This window comes from Syngnathus scovelli, chromosome 9, assembly GCF_024217435.2.
Source record: "Syngnathus scovelli strain Florida chromosome 9, RoL_Ssco_1.2, whole genome shotgun sequence".
NCBI classification, from domain to species: Eukaryota; Metazoa; Chordata; class Actinopteri; order Syngnathiformes; family Syngnathidae; genus Syngnathus; species Syngnathus scovelli.
The window spans coordinates 7,538,630-7,560,107 of NC_090855.1; the positions used below are offsets into that span (position 1 = coordinate 7,538,630).

At 39.5% G+C, this 21,478-nt stretch overlaps 3 protein-coding genes across 3 annotated transcripts in view; 2 read left to right on the top strand and 1 right to left on the bottom strand.

Moving 5' to 3' along the window:
• Positions 1-670: 670 nt before the first annotated feature.
• On the bottom strand, positions 671-8,001 carry sacm1lb (SAC1 like phosphatidylinositide phosphatase b). The gene is made up of 20 exons (XM_049730301.2): positions 7,883-8,001; positions 7,393-7,490; positions 7,179-7,253; positions 6,973-7,100; positions 6,618-6,767; positions 6,071-6,130; positions 5,889-5,922; positions 5,669-5,770; positions 5,431-5,516; positions 4,899-4,985; positions 4,732-4,800; positions 4,558-4,637; positions 4,380-4,478; positions 3,703-3,841; positions 3,359-3,428; positions 3,169-3,241; positions 2,773-2,866; positions 1,394-1,486; positions 1,262-1,319; positions 671-1,172 (listed from the first exon to the last, which is right to left on the bottom strand). The coding sequence occupies exons 1-20, from the start codon at positions 7,909-7,911 to the stop codon at positions 1,036-1,038; spliced, it is 1,761 nt and encodes a 586-aa protein (XP_049586258.1). The 5' UTR covers positions 7,912-8,001; the 3' UTR covers positions 671-1,035.
• Positions 8,002-8,463: 462 nt separating this feature from the next.
• Positions 8,464-13,843, top strand: fbl (fibrillarin). The gene is made up of 9 exons (XM_049730314.1): positions 8,464-8,623; positions 9,346-9,504; positions 9,802-9,942; positions 10,762-10,856; positions 10,947-11,117; positions 11,289-11,421; positions 11,682-11,794; positions 12,097-12,242; positions 13,124-13,843. The coding sequence occupies exons 1-9, from the start codon at positions 8,614-8,616 to the stop codon at positions 13,146-13,148; spliced, it is 993 nt and encodes a 330-aa protein (XP_049586271.1). The 5' UTR covers positions 8,464-8,613; the 3' UTR covers positions 13,149-13,843.
• A 141-nt stretch (positions 13,844-13,984) lies between these two features.
• The window catches only part of dyrk1b (dual-specificity tyrosine-(Y)-phosphorylation regulated kinase 1B), a 32,092-nt gene continuing 24,598 nt past the window's right edge, over positions 13,985-21,478 (top strand). Inside the window, exon 1 of the mRNA XM_049730292.2 lies at positions 13,985-14,963. The gene's annotated coding sequence lies outside the window, so the exon portion shown is untranslated. The remainder of the gene's footprint in view (positions 14,964-21,478) is intronic.

The window sequence follows — 21,478 nt, forward strand, 5'->3', positions numbered from 1 at the left end:
TATAAAGTTGGTTAAAGTATAATGCTTGGTTTAGTTGACACTTTGAGAAGTAATCATTTAACAATCTTGTGAACATACGTGATTTCAGAATCAGAACCATGTCTATTTCTGGTTAACTTAATAATAATCATTAATAGTCCTCAGTATGATGAAGCACAGTGATGATCCAAACTAAATTTCCTGTCAAAGCAGAATATTTGATTTGCTATTGGGTATCATATCTTGGGTATCATTCTTGTGGGTGGTCCATGTATGTTGGCATAATAATGTACTTTATGAAAAGGCAAGGGTGACACGGTGACGCACTGGTTAGCACGTTCATCTCACAGTGTGGAAGTTGTGGTTTCGATTCCAGCTCTGGGCTTCCTGTGTGGAGTTTGCATGTTCTCCCCGTGCCTGCGTGGGTTTCCTCCGAGTGATCCGGTTTCCTCCCACATCCCCCCCCAAAAAAATGGATCACTCCAAATTGCTGGTAGGTGTGAGTGTGAGAGCAGGCAGTTGTTCATTTGTGTATGTGCCCTGTGATTGGCTGGCAACCGGTTCAAGAGGTCGCCTGCCTACTGCCAGCTGGGATAGGCTCCAGCACTTCCGTGAGCATCGTGAGTAGGAGTTCAGAAAATGGATAGATGGATGAAAAGGCAAACCTGACATACAGTAAATAATTTACAGCTTTTCTGAGTTTGATCCCAATGAGTGGGGCAAAAGTGAAATTTTATATAAATCCCACAATTGTCTTCTAAAAACAGGTACAGTGACATTGAATAAGAGCTAAGTTCAGCGTACATGTCAGCCTGTGGTAGACTGTCCTGTCTCTGTGTTGGAGCCGTGTGGATAGCAGCAGGTCCATGCACACAATTTTGCGTGCCTTGTCTTGCAAGAGGCGGCCCTGCTGGCTCACCGACATCCTCAACTCTCCCCTGTGTACTAGTAAAGGCTCCATGCCTGATGATGCTGCTGCTGGGGATAAAGCGATGAAAAGGCTGAGGATGAGGTGGTGAGCTCGCTAGGGCGGAGCTGCTTTCCACACGCACACATTCAGTCCATCTTTTCTTTCTGGACCAGCTTTGGAGCATCGACGAAGTCACGTCCATTGAAGAGGATGAGACCACATGTAACCACACTGGCCGTTCCCCAGAACAGGACATAAGCTAGAGTCTCCGTCCATGTGTCACCTACGGAGGAATGCCAGATTTATGAGTAAGTAACGTACTTTATATTGTGTACTCAATCATTTTTCAAACTTTAGTGTTGTTGGTCTTACCAGCCATTAGCAAGCAGATAATACACATGGAGAATGCGACCACCATGATGATAGGCAACTGAGAAAGACAAACAAAAAAGTTGCATTAAAAGAAAGGCAAACTAAAACTGCATTAACTTGCCTAAATCCTACCGTCAGAAATTTCCAATCTTTGGGGTCACGCAGTGGTGTAGTCAAATCAGCTTCATCCACAGCAAAGTTGCCAAGAAACAGATCTATAGAGTCCTGTGTTAAAAAAACAAAGCTTTCAATATTAAGACAGGGCCAGTGAAATTTCTGCACTGTCAACCGATAAGGTAAAATAACATTAATTTTATTATATTGTATAAGAAAATGTACGTGGATTTGAATTTGATCGTTCATTTGTTTACATAATTTTTATGCATATGCGAGTGTAGGTGATCATGAGATACAGTGTGTTGTATTTGGGAAGAGATTATAGTAGTGCTGACAGAAAAAAAGCCAAGCTATTAAAGTAACGCAGACAACTCTATGTATTTTAGAGCTGAACTAAAATTGCTGGTCTTCAGTCAAGTTGAACTGAATAGCGATGACATTCTTCAGATCGCTTCAAGTTGTTATTTTTCAATCTCATTGTGCATACAAATCATGTGTGGACTCTCATGGCTTGGATGATTGGTGATGCATTCCATCATAAACTATAAAAGAGATATAGTGGAGCTTCACGTGTTTTGCATGTGCATGTTGTTAGGACTGTCACCTGTAATAAAGTCTGAAATGGCTACAATAGAATCAATACAAAAGAATGACTAAAGAATCTAGTGGCTTCAAAGTTCGGCTTTTGTTTTCATGCTTTATGAAGCCGCTAAATCACAAGTTCATGAGCAGGTGTCCTGTACTTTGGCCACCGCATTGACAACAACGTTGGCAATTTTTGGCAGGAGGCCCATTTGATATCGAGATCAGAAGTGAGCAATTCATTTTGTAGTGTGGCGACATGAGAAAATACTAACCACAACTTGGTCTCAATTATTTTCAATGAATTTATAAAAAAAAATTGTCTTGGTCCAAAATCCTTCCACGTGCGTTTACATGAAACCAAGCTAAATCATTCAAACTTTTCCGCCACTATTGGTTAATCTATAGTCTGTACAACTCAAATGAAGCAAAACAAGAGGTAGAAGTACCATAAAACCATCAATATAGTTGCACAAGAGCATGTGCACTCTTCTAAATGGGGATGTGGCTATGTTCAGAATTAAGCAATCGCTTTCAAATGTTAAATAGGGATCTGCACACAATTGCCACCATTTAAAGTACCTGTGATTAAAACCTGATTAAAACTTTCGGTTGAAGCGATTTGTAGTTCCCAATCCTAACTTGACACAAAAGATGTCGAATTTAATCTGTGTGTAGCTGGTTTGTCACTTATGAATTTAATCTGTCAGAGGGTGGTCCTTCATATGGCCATTTTTATACACTAACTGCAATGTAAAATAAATACGAATGAAAAAGGTTGCGCTTGTCTCAATAATTGAGACATACTGTACCTGTCTAAATCCATCAGAAAAGTTGTTTTTATAATATCGAATCATGGAGTTCCAGCCGTCCATCAGCAGCCCCCATTGAGTTCTCTTGCCTGTTCTAAAGAAGAAGAAAAAAAAAAAAAGTGCATGATTCTCTGGAAGGTTTGTGTATAAAAAGATTAAAAAAAATAAAATGAAGACATGAAAATATGTCAAACATTACCATACACAACTAAAAAGAAAAATGTGTATACAGGGAATAAACAAACTTCAGTTTGGATAGTGTATAAGGTTTCTACTCGCATCGACCTAAAGTCATTATTCATCACTTCGCTTTGACAATGTTGGCAATTGTTCAGTTGGTGAACCACTGCAGTGAAGTTGACCAATGTGTAAATGTAGCTGTTTTTAATAACGAACCTGGTGAAGTCGGTCTTCAATGCTCCAGTGCCTGCATATTGTTTAGCACATGCATCTGCGTTGTCAGCCCAAGCTGCAGGGAAAAGACGTCAAAAGCAAGACCATACATTTAATTTTAGGACTTGAAGAGAGTAAATCGTGGTAGTTACATAAAGTCAAGAATAACTAAAAGCACAGTGTGACAGCTCACCATTTTTGTACATTTTTTCAAAGTCTGCTTGATCCTCAATGGGCTGGTTCATGTGGAGGACGCCCATTTTCTGTGATGAATAACAAACATCACTTGACCACAAATCACTTTTTTTTTTTTTTTTTTTACTGACATGGCTGTGCTGCCATCTATTGGAATCTACTGTAACTGTTTGCTCTATTATAGTATAGTACAACATCAATACATTATATGAGATCTGCAACATGAAAGCAGAGTGGAGTAGTTTACAGCAACACCTCTATCATGTGTCACTACTTCAAGAGACATCTCTAGTTCTGTTGTTTTGACAACTTTATTTACTGCTTGTAGCATAGGCGTCCTACCCGCAGCTGTGCTTGAAGTGAGCGTCTGGCCAGCAGGCTCTGAATGACATTGGTACGATCCAGACAGTCCATGCAGTTGCTCCGAAACGTCCCCTCTTGGTTTAACAGTACCTTGCCATCTGAATCCACCAAGAAGTACCTGTGGCCCAAATCCACTGTTATTTCAGTTATCTGGCAAATTCATGGTGTTAAATTCAGGGACTACAATTTGTTTGCTTGTCTTGAAACACTTGATTGACTTGATTGTCATTTTTTACCTTAGAATTGTCCAAATCCTCTAATCTCATCCTCTCAAGAGTAATTATTCATTATTTTTTGTAATCATTCATGAAAAAAAATATATATTTTTGTGTGTTAATCAAAACAAGACATTTGCAAACGTCTGCTTTTACTTTGAAAAATAACCGCACCTCTAACTGAATCATTTTCAAAACATTTCGTTGTTATTGTTGAATATTATTTAGTTGTTTTTATCACTAAATGATACAAAATAAACAACAGGGGGAAAATTAAATTGATTTTGTAACACTTTTATGCAAAATAAAAATTTCCCCTACTATTCGATTAATTGTTGGAAAAATCAGTAGAATAATTAATTCTAAAAATGTTCAATATTAACAGCCCTACTGTGTGAGGTTACAACTTTTCTTCTAAAACAAAAACAGAAGCAAACTGACCCAAATTCCTCCTGGATTTCAGCAACCATGTCCAACAGGATGTGCAGACGATGCCACCTCATCCGACTGCACTCTTTGTGGAAGTCAAACGCTATGTACCTGAAGAAAGCCATATGTTGAGCAAAAAGATTAATTGAGCCATACGTGAAGAGGAATGTGTATAATGGACGACTCTTACTTGATGGTGCCGTTCCCTAAGTTACCAACCATCTTTTCAAAAGTCTTCTCGAGTGGATTTTCGGAGCCTTTCTGGTTGATCTGAAAGAAGAGGGGAAAAGAATTTATATTTAGGTAAATTTAAGTATGTTATGTGAGTGAGCACAAAAAACAATTAAGTCACACGTAAACTTACCAGATTCAAAATGACTTGCTTCCCATAAAGAATTATCTGTGAATCGAAGTGTCTCTGAAATCCATCCAGCTGAAGCAAATAAAAGCAAGAAAAGACAACCACACGAGTTAACTACCAAAATAAAAGTCTTTAATGAGTAGGTAGAGTAATGCAAAAGAGTAGTTTACGTGGTTGACTGTTTTGCTGATCTGTGGCCTTGGCTTGTACTTGAGGTTGGGCCTTTGGGACCAGTAAAAGGGTATTGAGCCTCTTGTCTGAAAAAGGAGATCAAACAAACTGATATCACTGTGTACTTTGTGATTACTATCATTTTTATGAAGCAAATCTAAACATTTTTCCTGGTGGATTTACCAAATCCTTGACTTTTCAAGTTCTTTTAGATAGCAAGAGACAAAGCAGTTGAGCTGGATGTTTGATTGCCGCCTGCCAATTTGCGGACCCTGGTTAAAGACCATCGACCACCAACATCCTGGACACTTGGCTGTGGTATCATTGATCAAGACACAGACACTCCAATCTGCTGTGCGGGTACTTAAGTAGCTCCCTGCTCCAGTGTGTGCCACTAACTGTGTTTACTCCAAATGAAGAGATCATTTATGTACTTGTGTGTGTACATGACAAACAGATTATTATTCTTCCTCAAATACTGCACTTCATGACAAATCGGAAAATCTCTCCAATGGGGATTCATCATCTGACCTGAACAAAGGAAGCCTTGGCACTGTTGTACTGCACTATCTGCTCGGTCTCCACGTAATTAGCAGCATGGCCCTCTGAATCAATGCCTGGCAATGAAAAAACAAGTTACACTTGTGGCCCCCATCAAGCAATACACAAGTAGACCTCATATCCACTGGATGTGCCTGGATTTCAATGTCGAAAAGAACTTGAGTTCAAATGATGTCATTCAGTACGGTGTGGCTAAAAGTGTTGTTACCTCGGACATAGTAGCGGACACCAGCCCTGAAACAACTCCTTCTGGAGATGATACTCCAGTCAAAAAATTTCCCATTGATGCAGCTTGACTTCATTGTGATGACTGGTCAACATGAGTGTTAAGAAAATAAAACTGTAAAGGTCAGGAGTCAAAACTACAGGCCTAGGATAACAATTCTCCGCCTAGCTTCCACCCAAGTGTTTTAATAATCAAAGGATACATCCATGGACAACTGGGTACACAAACTTGTGTAACTGTTTAAAAAAAAAAGCAGGAAAGATTGTGAGACTGACTTTCAGCACTAGGAGTCAAAATTCTTCAAAGTTAAACTGTAGCAAAACAGGACGCATAACATGAGGAGTCTCACATTTATATCCAAAAAGAAGCCAACAAATGCCTTACCTCAGGCTGTGCAATAAATTCCCTCAACAGGTAGCCATTCCAGACAAAACGTTGATCTGCCTGTAATTACAAGTAAAATAAGCTTTTCTTCACATCCTTTTCTGTTTCTCCTAATAGTTTAGCATGGTTATTCCTACTTGGCATGAGGATATTAATGACAAGTTTGTTTGCATCTTCCCATTCCCACTGTCGAAAGGTCTGTCGACCAATCAAAACAAAAATGTTCCTCTAGATCCAACTTTGATGTAAAAATTACTCTGGTTGGTACACTAATTTAAAAAATATTTAAAAGTAGTGCATGGTCATGTGAGTAGTCTTACCCACTAATACCAATACAAACACTAGAAAATGCATGAAAAAAACTGTACTCTGGTGGAAACAGGGTTTTGGATTTATGATGGAGACAGAACCAAAACTCTAAGCTCAATAAGATAGCCCACTGGATGTGCACATGAGTTAGAATGCAAACTTGCTCTTAACTCTTTTAAAGAGGTCAGTGGAAACTCATCAATCTGTAGAATGAGTAAACAACACGCAGGAAACTCACCCTTTCAAGAAGGCTCATCTCGTGAAATTCAGGACTGGTGTTGGCCAGACGTTGCAGAGTGTGGGTCAAGTCGTAGTCTGTTGCAAAGTAGAAGCTGTCTGTGTGTAGGACGTTGTTGATCATTGACAAATAGGTCTTGTTGTCTAGCATCTGTAGAATAATGAAAAGTAAACACCGCAGGACACAACAGAGGCTTTTTGCACCATGCTGCAAAAATCGTGCCTATAGCAATGTACGCATTATATTTACATCTGTTAAATATTCATGAATGACACAAGAGAAAACGGAAATCATCAAAAGCTGACTAAAAACTTGTCACAAGTACAATCATTGCAGTCAAATATGAATAGTCTACCTGGCTGTCTGTTAGGTGCAGTATTGTCTTCTTATAGGAGATTACGTCAAAGTCCAGAGCCTTCCATACAGCATGGCCCAGGAGGTCCCCCACCTTCTTCTTCTTAGTGATGATGATCAGGTACATACCTAGCACAACCAGGAAGGATGATGATATTGAGATGGTCAAAGACTAACAATTTTCCAGTTTATAATTTAACATACTACCTGCCACCAAGCGTATCGTCCCCATGAGTCCACATATTGGCCTGGTCTCAGCAGATGCAGGAATGTCCCTCTTAACTGTGGACAATGGGACATCCAAGGGCAGTCGTTAGGGCACAGGAAATCAATATGTAGCCTAAATATCATTCAATTTGTGAAGATTAACGCATTCATGAAGAGCGATCTCACAAATGTTCACCAATTTTTGAATGCTTACCTGTGAGCGTCATCTCAGTTGACACCCTATCGATGGCCAACACGTCCACAGATCCATCGTCACAAGCCTCAATGTAAAATTTATCAGCTGTGGTGCGCCTGTAATGTGCAGAAAAGGGCGCCCAGCACCTCGAGCTTCATTCTCGCAAAAGAAAGCCATTTAACAGAAACAAGCGAGAGGAGTAAGCGTATCAATTGGCTGAAAGAAAATGCGGCTAAAATTGGTAGAACAACAGCAACAAACAATCAGATTGGGAAACAGATTAGGCCATTCATTACAACACTTAAATGTGTCTTAAATCGGTTATCAAATGCAAAACATGTAACATTGAGCAATACAACTTTGTCGACTGTCAATCGTGGAACCCGTGACGTACGCGTTAAACCAGTACAAGGCTGTAAGTGGTTAGATCTAACCTGCCAGTAAAACAGATGCCTAATGCCTACATTGTCTTGTACTATAAAACAAAGTGAATGTTCCCAGCACTTACAAGTTAAAACTCTCATAGGTGCTCGCCATCTTTCATTCAGTAACCTCGTCCGTCCGTGACGTGTCAGCCCACACCGACTACTTCCGTCATAACAAGAAAGGGTACTCATAGTGACTACGCATGCGCCAAATTACTTGAGTCATGAAATAGTACATTCATTTCTTGTCAATTTGTATTCAAGATTGCGTTCTTAAAAGCGAATGCTCTTGTTATAAACTTGGTTTGCATTTGTTGGTAACACCAACAAGACTAGTACGAAAACATAAAACAGGATAACCAGTATGTATTAGAATATTTCCATATAGTAGATGTAAAAAAACTCCTGTAGAAATCGCTTGCTATCAGTTGCTCGTGCTTAGGGTTGCCTAGTACGTTATTAGGTTAAGGATGTAAACACTTTTTCTAACAAAGGATAGCGTCAAGGCGTTTTTTTTTCTCCTACTTAATTAATTCACAATTTAAAAAACATTTTACGCTTAATTGGGCAAATACTCATTTACGGTGTGCATAATTTGTCTATCGTTTACTACGCTGCGGCCAATAGGGGGCAATACAGATTTGAAAATGCACTTGACCAGGGGGAAAAAAAATCTGAGGAAGAAGAAGCGACGGAAGTAGTTGTGCTGTGCATCCGGTAGTGGCACATGTGCGTCGCATCTACACGCTCAAGAACTGGTAAAGAAGACAGAAATTTTGAGTATTGACTCAGCTGTTTAAAAACAGACCGAGATATGAGGCCAGGTAAAGAAAATAACACTGTTTTTTGTAACTTGTTGTCCGTTGTTTAAATCGCAATTTTTCAATAGCTATCCCAATTCGCGAAGTTCCACGTGGCCCCGACTCTTCGCAAAGCTAACGAGACGATACAAACGTTACAGTAAAACGTTTAAATCCGTCTATAGTTTTGTTTGCGACGGTGCACTGTCCTTTATAAACTATTTACGATGCACCGTATTTGATAAACTATATGAATTGATTGCCGCTATACAAATAACTGCTCATCCGCCATGACTTCACTCACGTGTTGCTCAGTTTATGAACACCGAACAGCCAAATACACAATGTCAAATATACTATCTTAATAAACAAAACTAAAAACACGGATATACGTGTCAATCTGATTGTAGCTAAACAGAAACACGATAAATGTAACTTTCTTTGTATTTTCATCGAGCGATGTAAATAGTTAGAGCCATATATTTAACTGCATTCTTAACTACCTGTAAAGACGGTTCTGATACAATTAACAGATTTGAAACAAATCTTAAGTCTCTTTTTTTTATTAATTTATTACGTTTTAGTTTAACTGATGAAACGTGCGTGTACATACGTTTAAGTCGATTTTGTTTATATGGTTATTGGTCATTGATCATATGTAAGTGTTAACTGTTGCAGTTTTGAAATACAGTCCCAATACACATGTGATTTCTGCTGATATTCCACGGTCTGTGCTCCTTCTAAAGGATTCAGTCCCCGAGGAGGTCGTGGAGGATTTGGTGGCCGTGGAGGATTTGGTGGCCGTGGAGGATTTGGTGGCCGTGGAGGATTTGGTGGTCGTGGAGGATCCAGTGACCGTGGAGGCCGTGGAGGATTCGGTGATCGTGGAGGCCGTGGAGGAAGAGGTAAGACTTTAAGGAATTTAAGATTCCAACATATAGGGAAATGGACAGTTGCCTTTTTTTGTCCGCTTTCTCAAATCAGTTAAAATTGAATGTGAATCCAGATTTTGAAGAGACTACAAATGTGATTATTCTATTACACTTTGATATAAAACAAACTTCTCATGGGCCTTTTTAAGCGATGCAACATTTACATTCGATTTCAATTGGTTCACTGCAAAACATATTTGTTTGTTTCTGTGCAATAGTAACTAATTGTAACTACAACTTGATGTGAGAGATGTAACTTTGTTTCCCAAGGTGGATTCAGGTCTCCAGATGGAGGAGGATTCAGGGGCCGGGGAGGAGGCAGAGGTACCCCGAGAGGAAGAGGAGGAAGGGGTGGACGAGGAGGCTTTGGAGGAGGAAGGAAAGTCTTGGTGGAGCCACATAGACATGAAGGTGATTCTTTTTTTATTCTACTTCTAAATAACTGTCTATCCATGTTAATTTGTCCAATCACCTACAGTATAAACTACAATAGTCAACAACATGGCGGTGAGGTTTTTTATTTTTTCCTTTTAAAAAAAAAAGCAATATAGCTCTTTATCCCAGTGTAAAATCAATGTACAGTAAACACCCCACAATAGCAGAGCAGTGAATAAAATGTAATGATTACATCAGAAAAGAAGTTTTTTAGGTGTGTGTGTGCTAAATATCGCAACAATATTGATATTGCTATATTCAATAACCATGTTTTTCCAATATTGTGCCGCCCTACTTAAATGTCTGTAGTAAGAGATTCAATTATAAATGTGCCCCAATTATGTCAAAATGGTCAAATATTTTACATTTGTCATGTATTGCCCTTAAAAGTAATTTCTTGCAGATTATTTGCTTCATGCAACGACTCTCGTAACCTCTTATGTTAATATTGTCCCCTTAGGATATCCTGTTTCAGAAAGAGCACAAACAGCAGCATGTTTTTTGCGCAAATAATGGCAGCGAGGATTTAAAAAAATCACAAATGTGTTTATTTACAAGTCATAAACTACAGGCAAGGTGCAGAACACTACAGTGATTCCCGCATATTAGCAGTTCGTTATTCACAGACTCAGTGTTCATCATTTATTTTGTTTGGTTTTTTGAGGTGGGGACCATCTCCGGCTATTAGTTACTTCAGAACCGGTTGCCCTTCGCGTTACTCGGTAGCCAAGAAATCGCTCTGTTTCAAAAATATTGGTGACCCCCTCAATGATGCTAACTCATTTGTCTCCCTAGGGGTGTTCATCTGCAGGGGGAAGGAGGATGCTCTGGTAACCAAGAACATGGTAATAGGAGAATCTGTTTATGGAGAGAAGAGGATGAGTGTTGAGGTGAGTCTGACGTGCGTTGTTTCCACTGCTGTTGCAGTATCGTAATCTGCGTTACTACTTCTGCATCGTTTGTTTTTTCTCTTCTTTTAGGAAGGAGAAACCAAGATTGAATACAGAGCATGGAATCCATTCCGTTCGAAGCTGGCCGCAGCCATCTTAGGCGGCGTTGACCAGATCCACATAAAACCTGGAGCGAAAGTTATGTATCTGGGGGCTGCCTCTGGTACAACAGTATCTCACGTCTCTGATATTGTTGGGCCGGTGAGTGCTATCTCTCTTATCATTGCCACAACATGCATGTCAAAGTTTAGCTCCTGTGACATACATGTGAATAATGTAAAAAAAAAATCCTATTTCGATGCACATGTAATTACCACATGTTATGAAATAATGAATTAACAGCATATGCGCATACAACAAATTGTGTTGCAGGAGGGCCTGGTGTATGCTGTAGAGTTCTCTCACAGATCAGGTCGTGATCTTCTTAATGTGGCAAAGAAACGCACAAATATCATTCCCATCATTGAAGATGCTCGTCACCCACACAAGTACAGAATGTTGGTTGGTAAGTGTGTATCGGTAAAGTCTTTTTGATGGGGCAATTGGAATAGATATTTTTAAATTGTTGTCAAATTGTGATTATTTCAATTTTGATTAAATTTCATCCCTCTTGCCATATGCACTTGAGGCTGACTAGTCAGTTGTGCACCCCTGGTTATGTGTAGTTTTTATTAAGAAAAACGTGTAACGTTATCGTTGAGGATTCTTACATTTCTCACAGTGATATCTACAAGATTGTAAAATATATGCTCTGTTCCTATTCAGGCATGGTGGATGTAATTTTTGCTGATGTTGCGCAGCCAGACCAGACTAGGATTGTTGCTTTGAATGCTCACAACTTCCTGAAGAATGGAGGACATTTTGTCATCTCTATTAAGGTATACTGATGACTGCCTACAGTCCTTTTCAACAGTGAAAAGGTTATGTTGTTTCTCATGAGACAGATGAAAAGAAAATCTGTTAAAAATGAAGTTAGCAAGAATTTTCAAACTATATTGAAAGGCTATGTGAATGTGTATGATACCTACTCACTTACCCAACTCTAGCGCTCAAAGAACTTTCAAAATATGAAAGTTGAAATATAAAGGTCTGAGAAAGACTTGCACTGCTTTTGGTTTTAAATTTGTCAAACACAACATACACCCTGTCTAATATTTATATTCCGTCTTCATGTAAACAGGCAAACTGTATAGACTCGACAGCTGCACCAGAGGCTGTGTTTGCCTCTGAAGTGAAGAAGATGACTTCGGAGAATATGAAACCACAGGAACAGCTCACACTGGAGCCTTATGAAAGAGACCATGCTGTGGTAGTGGGCATCTACAGGTACATGACCAGCATAGTGCTTCTCCCTTAAGTACTTTGCAGATGGTAGGACAATTAACATTACTGCAGCCTTTTTTTCCCCTATTGGGTTTAACAGCTCCATCTGGTGGACCAACCTTAAAGCTAAACGGTCTCATCAAATATGTAGGGGAAAATACAGTATTTGCAAGTCCACAAATTATGCTCTCACCATATGGTTTAATTGTTACTCATCTCTTCATATGGTGACATTTTGTTCAGATTTTGCCCTCTTTTCAGATTTGTCCTTTTTAAATTAGTGTTGTCCTGATAGGGTTTAAAAAGTTCAATTCATGATAGTTCTATTAATGTAGAAGTACATAGACTTGCATAAAGACTGCAAAGGCATGCATTAAAACATAAGTAGAAATTTTATTTTTTTCATTTTGTCCACTATGACAAACATTGAATTCATACTTGTATACCCGAAGCAGTCATTTTTTTTCTATTGTGATCAAAATAATACCCATGAAAGTCTAATTGGAGCAAACCGCAACCTTGATTTTGAGCTAATATTGAAGTTGATTTGGTAATGTGAAATAAACATTCAAATGAGATAGGGCTGGCCAATGTGACTGAAAAGTATTTACACTAGCAAGCAAATGTGAAGCCCTTGCAATTATGTGGATTTCTGCATAACCTGGCTATCAAATGTGATGAGAGTATCATCCAAGTCACAATGATGGATACTGATGTTTGGACATATTATGTTTATATGACCTAAAACGGTTGTCACGTACCATATTCATTATTCATGCCAGTTTACTACTGTAGGCAGAGCTGAACAGCTGTTTCAATATGGCTCTCAAATTTCTCTTCACTGTCCAGTTTTTAAATGTTGCATTTTTTCTGTCCTTCCTCAGACCTCCACCAAAACAGAAGAAATAAGATGTTGGCCCCCAAGAGCAGCTGTATTATGTTCAATATGTTTGATGCTTTTCTGTCAATTTTGGCTGTTGGCTTTTCACGTCATCACTGCGCAACAACTCAACTTTCAAGACGTGCTACAAAACATTTGGGCCCAGTACACTTTGGTGACCCACTGGTGTAAAATTAGGTGATCTGAATATAGCTGTATTGCACACTTACAAATACACATATGAGTCTATTTGTACTCTGTTTGGGCTTGAAAAATTGCGTTGAGCCCAGCTTGTACCCCACCTTTTTTTTTTTTTAAAGTATCTCTTGTATCTTTTCTTAATATACTTTTTATTCTAATCATTTGTTTTCTTTTGGTCCCATGCTTCTGATCCCACAAAACGTGTTGGGTACAACCAGGTATATATAAAGTTAATTTCTAAATAACTGAACTGTCAAACGTGGCAGCTTGTGAAGCCCTTTCAAACGGAAGTCACGCCAGTCAGGGCGGTGCAGTCATTAGCCATGTAGAAAACACAAGGAGGCTAGACATTTATTTTTTATAGCATTTCTAATCAGAGGTCAAGTAACTCAAAGGAGGGAACAAACTTGAAGCAGTTGCTTGTGTAATCGTTTTTGATTTAGTTTGTGGATCTGATGAAAGATCTTTGTCTGTGTAAGGGACATGTACCTTTCACACTGTAAATAAAGCGTGCTTTCATGTAGTGGAATGTTGCAGTGGAGTATTCCAATGCAAATATATTTGGTCGCCCAGTTGATTAACAGAAGACGTCCATCAAAATCGTGTCTTAATGTTCCCTTGTCGTCATCTCCGCACAGCCGCGACAACAAAATCGAAGGCCACGACGTCACTGTTTTGGGACGATACTGACGACGTGTTGATTGGTTTGAAATTGCAATTTGCTGCATGAACCAGCCGGGCTTTTAATCGCTTCCAAACTTTTTCAAACACTAGTATTTAAGCTACCATGACACTTTTCCAAATGATTTTGAAAATTAGAGACATTTGCCCAGGACCCGTTATTATAAAAATATTTTCTTAAAGTCCTGCAACTATCCGACGTGGATTTGTTTTGGCAGCCATTTTGTGGGAAATTTCTCTGGAACGCGCGGGACCGTGCTCGCTTGGCATCGGGAGTGCGCCCCCAATGCAGCCCCTCTCCTTCGACTGATATTAACATCACGGAGGGGCTGTCCAGCCTACCGCTAGCGTTAGCCGTGCTTACCAAAATTAAGCTAAGTTTTTCCTCAATCTTTGCTTTTATGATTAACCAGTCCATCGGCTAGCCCTCAAAGGCTAAGCAGCCTGCAGTGTGCAGGCTGTCTTCCACTTTAATTCCAATGTCACTGTTTTATTAGCTAGCGTGTCAGCTAATAGCTACCCAGTGTTAGCATTTCACTTAAGTCAAAAGCTAACGGAGTTGCTGTACCAAGTGCTTCTTGCTATGATAGTGGAATGATTTAATCGTATGCGTTCAATGAGAAACCGGCCAAGAAGATTACATGGAGAAACTGGCAGGATAGGGGTTCGAGGTGTCCGTGGTTGAGGCGGTGGGCTGCTCACCTCCCCTAAGGCACGGCTAAATGAGTTGCGCCGGTTAACAGCCCCCCCCTCCGACAACGCTCCATTCGATCTCCGAAGAAGAAGAATTAGCCGGAAATCAATATCATCGGGATTTATAGTTAGTGTATTCTATCGTGAATTGGGATTTCTCTGGCGGAAGACGGGCGACTGGGGAGGGGGACTCTGCTCTTGTGGACAGAGGGAGAGTGGGGTTCCGAAGATGGCTGCTACGCGGAACTTGGTTCGACACACCGCCTGAGGTAAGCAGTCGCCGGTCTCCTTTTTCTTTTGATCATACACCTGCATGGAACTTGGGTTAATAGGTTCTTAATCGCGTGTGAATCTTTGTGCACGGGGCTTGACGATCAATGTGGGGTCTTATCAGCAATCGGTAGCATAACGTTAGTGGTCTCTGTCAGCCGGCCTCTTGTCATCTCTGTCACCGCTCATCAGAAGGGTCACGTTCAGCGGAAAATGGGCTGGCTGCGATACAACAGATTGCTTCGGACTATATAACTGGTTAACTACCCGGACTTGACAGTCTCGCATAACCACGGAACCAGAGACGCGTAATATGATGAATGACTGTCACCCAGATTTCACGTCATGCGGAGTCCTCTAAGATTAGCTTTATTAACACCGCCTCCGTGTCGTTAATTGTAAGACTTTCTAATGGCTAACCTACTGGTGAGTGGTCTGAGCAAGTGCTTATAGTCGTAAATACTCTGATTGAACCGCCCGTGCGTGTGCGTGTCTGTATGCGTGTGTGTGTCCAGGCAAGTTTCAGTAACAGTGATACAGCGACCTGCCTCAAGTTGTAGCGCACGACACCAGACGTGGAAGAGGTTGCCGGCAGAACAAATCGGAGGCAGAGATGTGGAATTGTGCATTTTGTCGGCATAATACGACTAACACTGATGCTTAAGATGGCATACGTTATTGATTTTTTTTTTTTTTTTTTGCGCCGGTTGATGTGTCACGTATGAGCCACACGGCTCCCCGGCTGTCCTCTGTAGATCCGCAGCATTACATCTGCCATGGCAGCTAATGCTAGTCGCTAGCCTAGCAACCGCATCAGCTCCAGCCCCTACCCTGCCCTGGAGTAGAGCCGGGAGATGGTTACTCCTTGTACTTGTTGGGAGATTGCTTGTATTGGTTATTCCTGATGCTCACTGAGATTTTTTTAGCACATTTTTTTTCCCTGGCCATTGCAAGATGCTGCAATACATATTCATTTGTGTATTCTCAGCTAACCCAATTTCTTCTTTGACCAGTCTTGCCTAGCTCATCCCGATTCATTTTATTGCACCCATGTTTATTATCATTGGGAGTGAGGGATTCACTTTTCACACTGATCTACATGCAGTGTATTTCCAAGTTGCATGCATTACACTCCATGAAGAAATACACTGCACGCGTTACAGAAGGGAGAGATGTCAGGAGTGACTGAGCTAAGTTCCTGAGGTTTGGTGCCTTGCTTACAGGTCTCATTGAAGCTTCTCAGGAAGCTGAGAAGCAACAGCATTTTCTAATTGTCCATATTTGTTTGGGTTGGGATTTGAACTTCCTGAATTGCATCCAAAGATGTGATTCCTTCAAAAGTTTAGAGTCATCAAAGCGCTCGTATTATGAACGCAAACCGATATGTTCAGTTAAAAATCTGAAATTTTGGGCAGAACATTTCACATGAGTGCCTCTTCTGTATATAGACAGGATGGATGGTGGGGTTGTGTTTGTGCCACACTCTGCTGTAATATTGCTCGCCAGTTTGAGTTTACTACTTAAAGTTTGTCTTTTGATCACAAATTATAATGTAACTTGAGTCCTGATATGATTGGGACTGTACAGTGCAACCTTTTTGGTCAAATGCGGTCATCAATTAAATCAACCTGATTTGTTCCAGGGACAGACAGACTGTTGCCACAGTATTTTATTAAGAACATTACTGGGACATTTTTGTACCCTATATGATTATTTTCCCCAAAGTTAAAAAAAAACCTAGCCACCAAGAATAATAAATCATCCAAATATGTAATGATAAACACATAATGGGAAAGTGGTGTGTCATATTTGTGCCTTATTTTAATGTTATGTGTCACACAAGTGAAAGAAACCGCACTTTGGTGCAGTGATCAGTTTTCTGCTCTCAAATAAAATGAGACAAAGTAACTACAGAAGACCATAGCAGTTCACTGTTGTTTTTTGTTTGATTGACATGCTCGCTTTCATTTTAAAACAGCTAAACAGTGTGTCTGTGATAAGCGAAAATTCAAATTTGAAAAATTACCTGAATGAACTTTGTGCTATTATCAAATGATACGTCATTCAATTACACTTGTTCACGTGTGTTAAAACAATCACCTCAAAGGGTGTTCAGAGCATATACATTGTGAATATGATTTAGGAATGCAAAAGGAAATAATGGCAGTCTGACGGAATGCTCAACTCTGCTTAAACTTGGTTGCAACACCTTTAGCTTCTATTAAAGCAGTATTTTGGGGGTAGGAGACTATCAGTGTGGCACATGTGGCAATATTTGCCACTCCTCTTTGCAAAACTGCCCCAAATCTGTCAAATTGCGAGGGCATCTCCTTTGCACAGGCCTCTTCAAAGCACCCCTGGGATGTTTGATCAGATTCAGGTCTGAACTTTGGCAGAGCCATTCCAAACCTAAAACTTTTTTTTTTTCTGGTGAAGCCATTGTTTTGTTGAATTGGATGTGTGCCGTTTTTAATTTCCTCCACCAAGGCAAAAAAAACCCCCACATTCCTCAATCACAATGTTGCCCCCACCATGCTTCACTCACTGTAGGTGTGATGTTCTTTTAGGAATGACCAGTGTTGTTTTCTCAAACAAACTTTTGGAATTACAACCAACAAGTTCTACCTTGGTTTCAATCGACCATAAGACATTTTAGCCATGTTTCCATTATAGGATCCAGAAAGGCCTGACACCTCCTCCCCTAGACTCGCTTTGCCCAGCCTGGCCTCCGTTGCTTTTCCCATTACAACAGGTGGCATTCGATTGAGGCAATTGTTCTGCCATAAAATTATACAAAATTTAACAACATAGCAGCTAAAGTAAAGTTTTACAACAATGCTTAACCATAAATATGATTCCATGTGCCAACAGATGAAACTGTGAAGTTTGGGGGTGAACATTTTTGCAAGTCGCACTTATTGCTTGACAGGTGCGTTCACTTATGAGCGAGGTCATACTGAATGGAGACTTCCTTCTTATTTACTCCTTGGCCGGCCGGGCTTGCTGTTGTCACCCTCTGGCGTCCGAAACTCTCTGGTGAGCAGTGCGATACAAGCGTCACTATTTCATTCATTGGTATATATGAAATTGCTGTAGCGGGCGGTGAGTTTCTGACCTAAGCCTTCATTGGGTATTTTTATTTAATGATATTCACATCTAGATGTGTTAAACAACTCAGGACAGAGCACCTTTAGATTAGAGTCATCCACTTTTTAAGTTAGCGAAAGTACTGGAAGAGGCATTATCAAAAAACTATATATATATATATATATATATAAAAAAAGTTTTAGATAGAAATGTTTTGTGCATTAACAATTCTAGTGTATTTTAAAATAGATCCCAAAACTGTGCACTATGAAAATTGTACTATGAATACTATGAAATGTAACTTTACATGATCAGGATTTTTTTGGTGCAGATCTTGAGTTAAAAACAAAACAAAAAAATCAGTCACCCATTTGATCACAAGAAGGCACAAATGTATATTTCAATAACTTATTCATTAACTGCACATCCTTGTGCACTGTTTATGGAGTATCATAACAAAAGCACAATTATTTGATCGTTTGAAGACCTCATTTAATTGAAAATTGTCCAATCTTTGGACTTTGAACGTCTCAACAGTAAATATTCTCAGATTTTAGTAGTCCTCCATGACAGCAGACTGATTATCTTTGTGGTGTTTCAAAATAAGATATTTGGGCACATCTGCTTTTACTTTGGAAAATGGTGATCAACCTTTTTGCCAATTTACTGACGAGTTAAAGAATGAACTGAGAACTGATTGATAACACTGGTCAACAGCAAATTTTAATCAGGAATGGCTTCAAGTGTCCAAACTATATTTTTGATGCTGATTTCAAAAACGTCTTTAATTTTTTAAAATTAACTTTGACCTTAAGTATAAAAACTTGCACATATTTTACCAATCATTGTACTTGATAGCACGAACTTTAAAAAAAAACAGTAATACTTTCAGGCCTACTCCTGCTACAATTTTATAGCATTCAACAGGTGTTGCTTGGGTAGAACCCTTCCAATATTTGTTTCCTTTTTATTTATTTTTTATTTTTTTTAGGTAACGAGTAAGATTGTTACGTATGGCAAATTGTATTAATTCTTTACTCAATGTAATTTGATTTCCATATTGGTACAGGCAAGACTGTCCCTAGTTACTATAGTTGTTGAATGTACTATAAAGAACTCATCAGGCGTAGTACAAACACTTCTGTGGTGTAAGTGTATGAGTCTCAAGATGAAGTAAACCACATAAACAGTCAACTCGTCAACTACTTTGTCACGTGATGCTTTTTTTGAAGTGGGGTCAGCTTCTCATCTTGCATGACTTCATTTGACTCACTGCAAATCTGTCAATCTGTCTTTCTGTGGTGGTAATTTGGGCAAGTGGGATGTTTCATGGAGCCCCTCCACCTGTCCTTACTGGGACTCTATTTGTGGGTCTCCCGCTGAACAAGTTTCTTGCCAGGCAACAGGCAAGTCTGTCTGTCGGTCTGTCTCTCTCTCGCTCTCTCTCACACTTACTCTCTCACACTCACTCTCACTCTGTGCACCGCTAGCAAAACTATCGGCTATAAGACTAAAACTAGTCGGTAAGGCAGTAAGATGTCAAGATCAATAGATTGTTAGTTGTCGATAACTTTTTCAATTAGTAATTCATCTGTATATGTTACATCAATATCTGAGGCCAGTTGTCTGTTGGCATTGAGACTCTTTATATGACCCATCCATGTCAGAACATTTTTCCCACATTGCTGCGTTAGCCAATGTCAAATGAGGGAGATTTTTTTTTTAATTTATCATTTAAAAAAATATAAATGATCTGGTATTATTGTCTTTTATTGTACCCCGTTTTCATTTACCTGTGATACATAACATTGTAAAACAAATGTTTTGGTGACTTAGTTTTGTGAGTTAGGCCAAAGCAGTATTTCCAGTTGGCTGGATGCACTATTTATTTTGGTTGTATGGATGGCAGCATGTAGTCATAGTGCTTAGCTTGTATGCCTCACAATTTTGATATTCTTGGGTTCCAATCGCTGCTTGTTCTTCTTTTGCTTGTGTCAGTTATCGCTGGGTATCGTTGACTCCTCTCACATTTGAGGTTAATTGAAAACACTAAGAAGTCACGGATAGTGTAGGGGTAAACTCGCCCGACTTGTATGCGGGTAGCACGGGATCAATTATCACTCAGTGGCAGTGTGCATGTGGGTGCCAATGGTTGTTTGTCTCTACCTATGCCCTGCAACTGGCTGGCGACCAGTTTCAGGTGTAGTCTGCCTTTTGCCCGATGTCAGCTGGGACAGGCTCCAGCACCCTCCGTTGAAAATGGGTGGACGGATGTTTTTAAATGTCCATAATTGTTTATCAGTTTAGCTCCCCAACAAGCTGTTCTGATGAATTATTCTGACCTGAGACCACTGCATTATATGACTTGATATTTGGTTGACTTTGCAAGGAATGGCTAGTTTGAGCCTCTTTTTGCCTTCGGGCTCACTCCGTTTTTTGGTGGAATTACTCAACAAGGAAAAATATGAATCAAATACAGTAAATCCATGTTGACATGATACCATCACAACGGGAGTAAGGGTGCTTGAACCTGTAGTCGGGTTTCTCTGTTTCAAATTGGTTGAGTGGTTTGTAAAAACTATCTATGGTTACACTAGCAAAGTACAAAAATGCATCACAACAAACCGTGTGAGTCACTCTTCACTTATTGGTCACCAGAAACAAAGACACCATTGCCTCTTCAGTAATCAAATGAAAAATATAAATTAATAGATAACATCATTGTAGACAAAATTAAGTGTTTGATAAAGCACAAATGAAAATACAGTGGAAAAAAGCAGACAATACTAAAAAAATACCCACAGCAATATGTTGTTCCCCTTTTCCCTTTCCCCAATTAGGAAAGTTAATGGCAATATTTAGTTATGTGTTTTTAAGTATTTTAATACTTTATAATAATGTGATTTCACTTATATCTATATTGTATTATTTATTATAACCATATTAGTTAAAAAAGTAAGTAGTAGTTTTGGGGCTCCAACGGATTAATTGCATTTCCATAAATTTGAGTGGGGAAAAATTATGTCTGTAACTTAAGGTTCATAGCTTCATTATCTGCAAATGAATTTGATAATTACTTCGGCAAGCTTAATTTTTACCCCACAGCTTGCATCTGTAGCCCATTTTCTTTTCTCATAAAAAGTTCCACCATGTAAAAAGGACAGTTTTCATGGCCTTTAAAGTGGCGCTCCCTCTAGTATTTCAAAATGTCTTGCGCAAGTTGGCAACTTGTTGCGCTGTTGGTGTTTGAATTAACATCGAAAAAAAGAAGCCGAATTGCAGCAGTTGTATTTTTTTGCGGGAACCAATGCACTTGAGTTGTGAGCTGTACCCGATGGACTGTTATGTGATAACGGAATGTCATTCCCATGCAGTTACAAGAAACATTATAGCCTACCATAAGGTTTAAATAGTTATAGTAATATTA

Coding starts and splice junctions, on each gene's coding strand:
- sacm1lb (XM_049730301.2), bottom strand. CDS start 7,911: ATGGCGAGCACCTATGAGAGTTTTAACTT. Junction 5,517..5,668: donor TGTCCGCTACTATGTCCGAG/GTAACAACACTT, acceptor TTTCATTGCCAG/GCATTGATTCAGAGGGCCAT. Junction 1,487..2,772: donor TTTCTGATGGATTTAGACAG/GTACAGTATGTC, acceptor TTTTTAACACAG/GACTCTATAGATCTGTTTCT.
- fbl (XM_049730314.1), top strand. Junction 9,505..9,801: donor TGGAGGCCGTGGAGGAAGAG/GTAAGACTTTAA, acceptor TTGTTTCCCAAG/GTGGATTCAGGTCTCCAGAT. Junction 12,243..13,123: donor GTGGTAGTGGGCATCTACAG/GTACATGACCAG, acceptor GTCCTTCCTCAG/ACCTCCACCAAAACAGAAGA.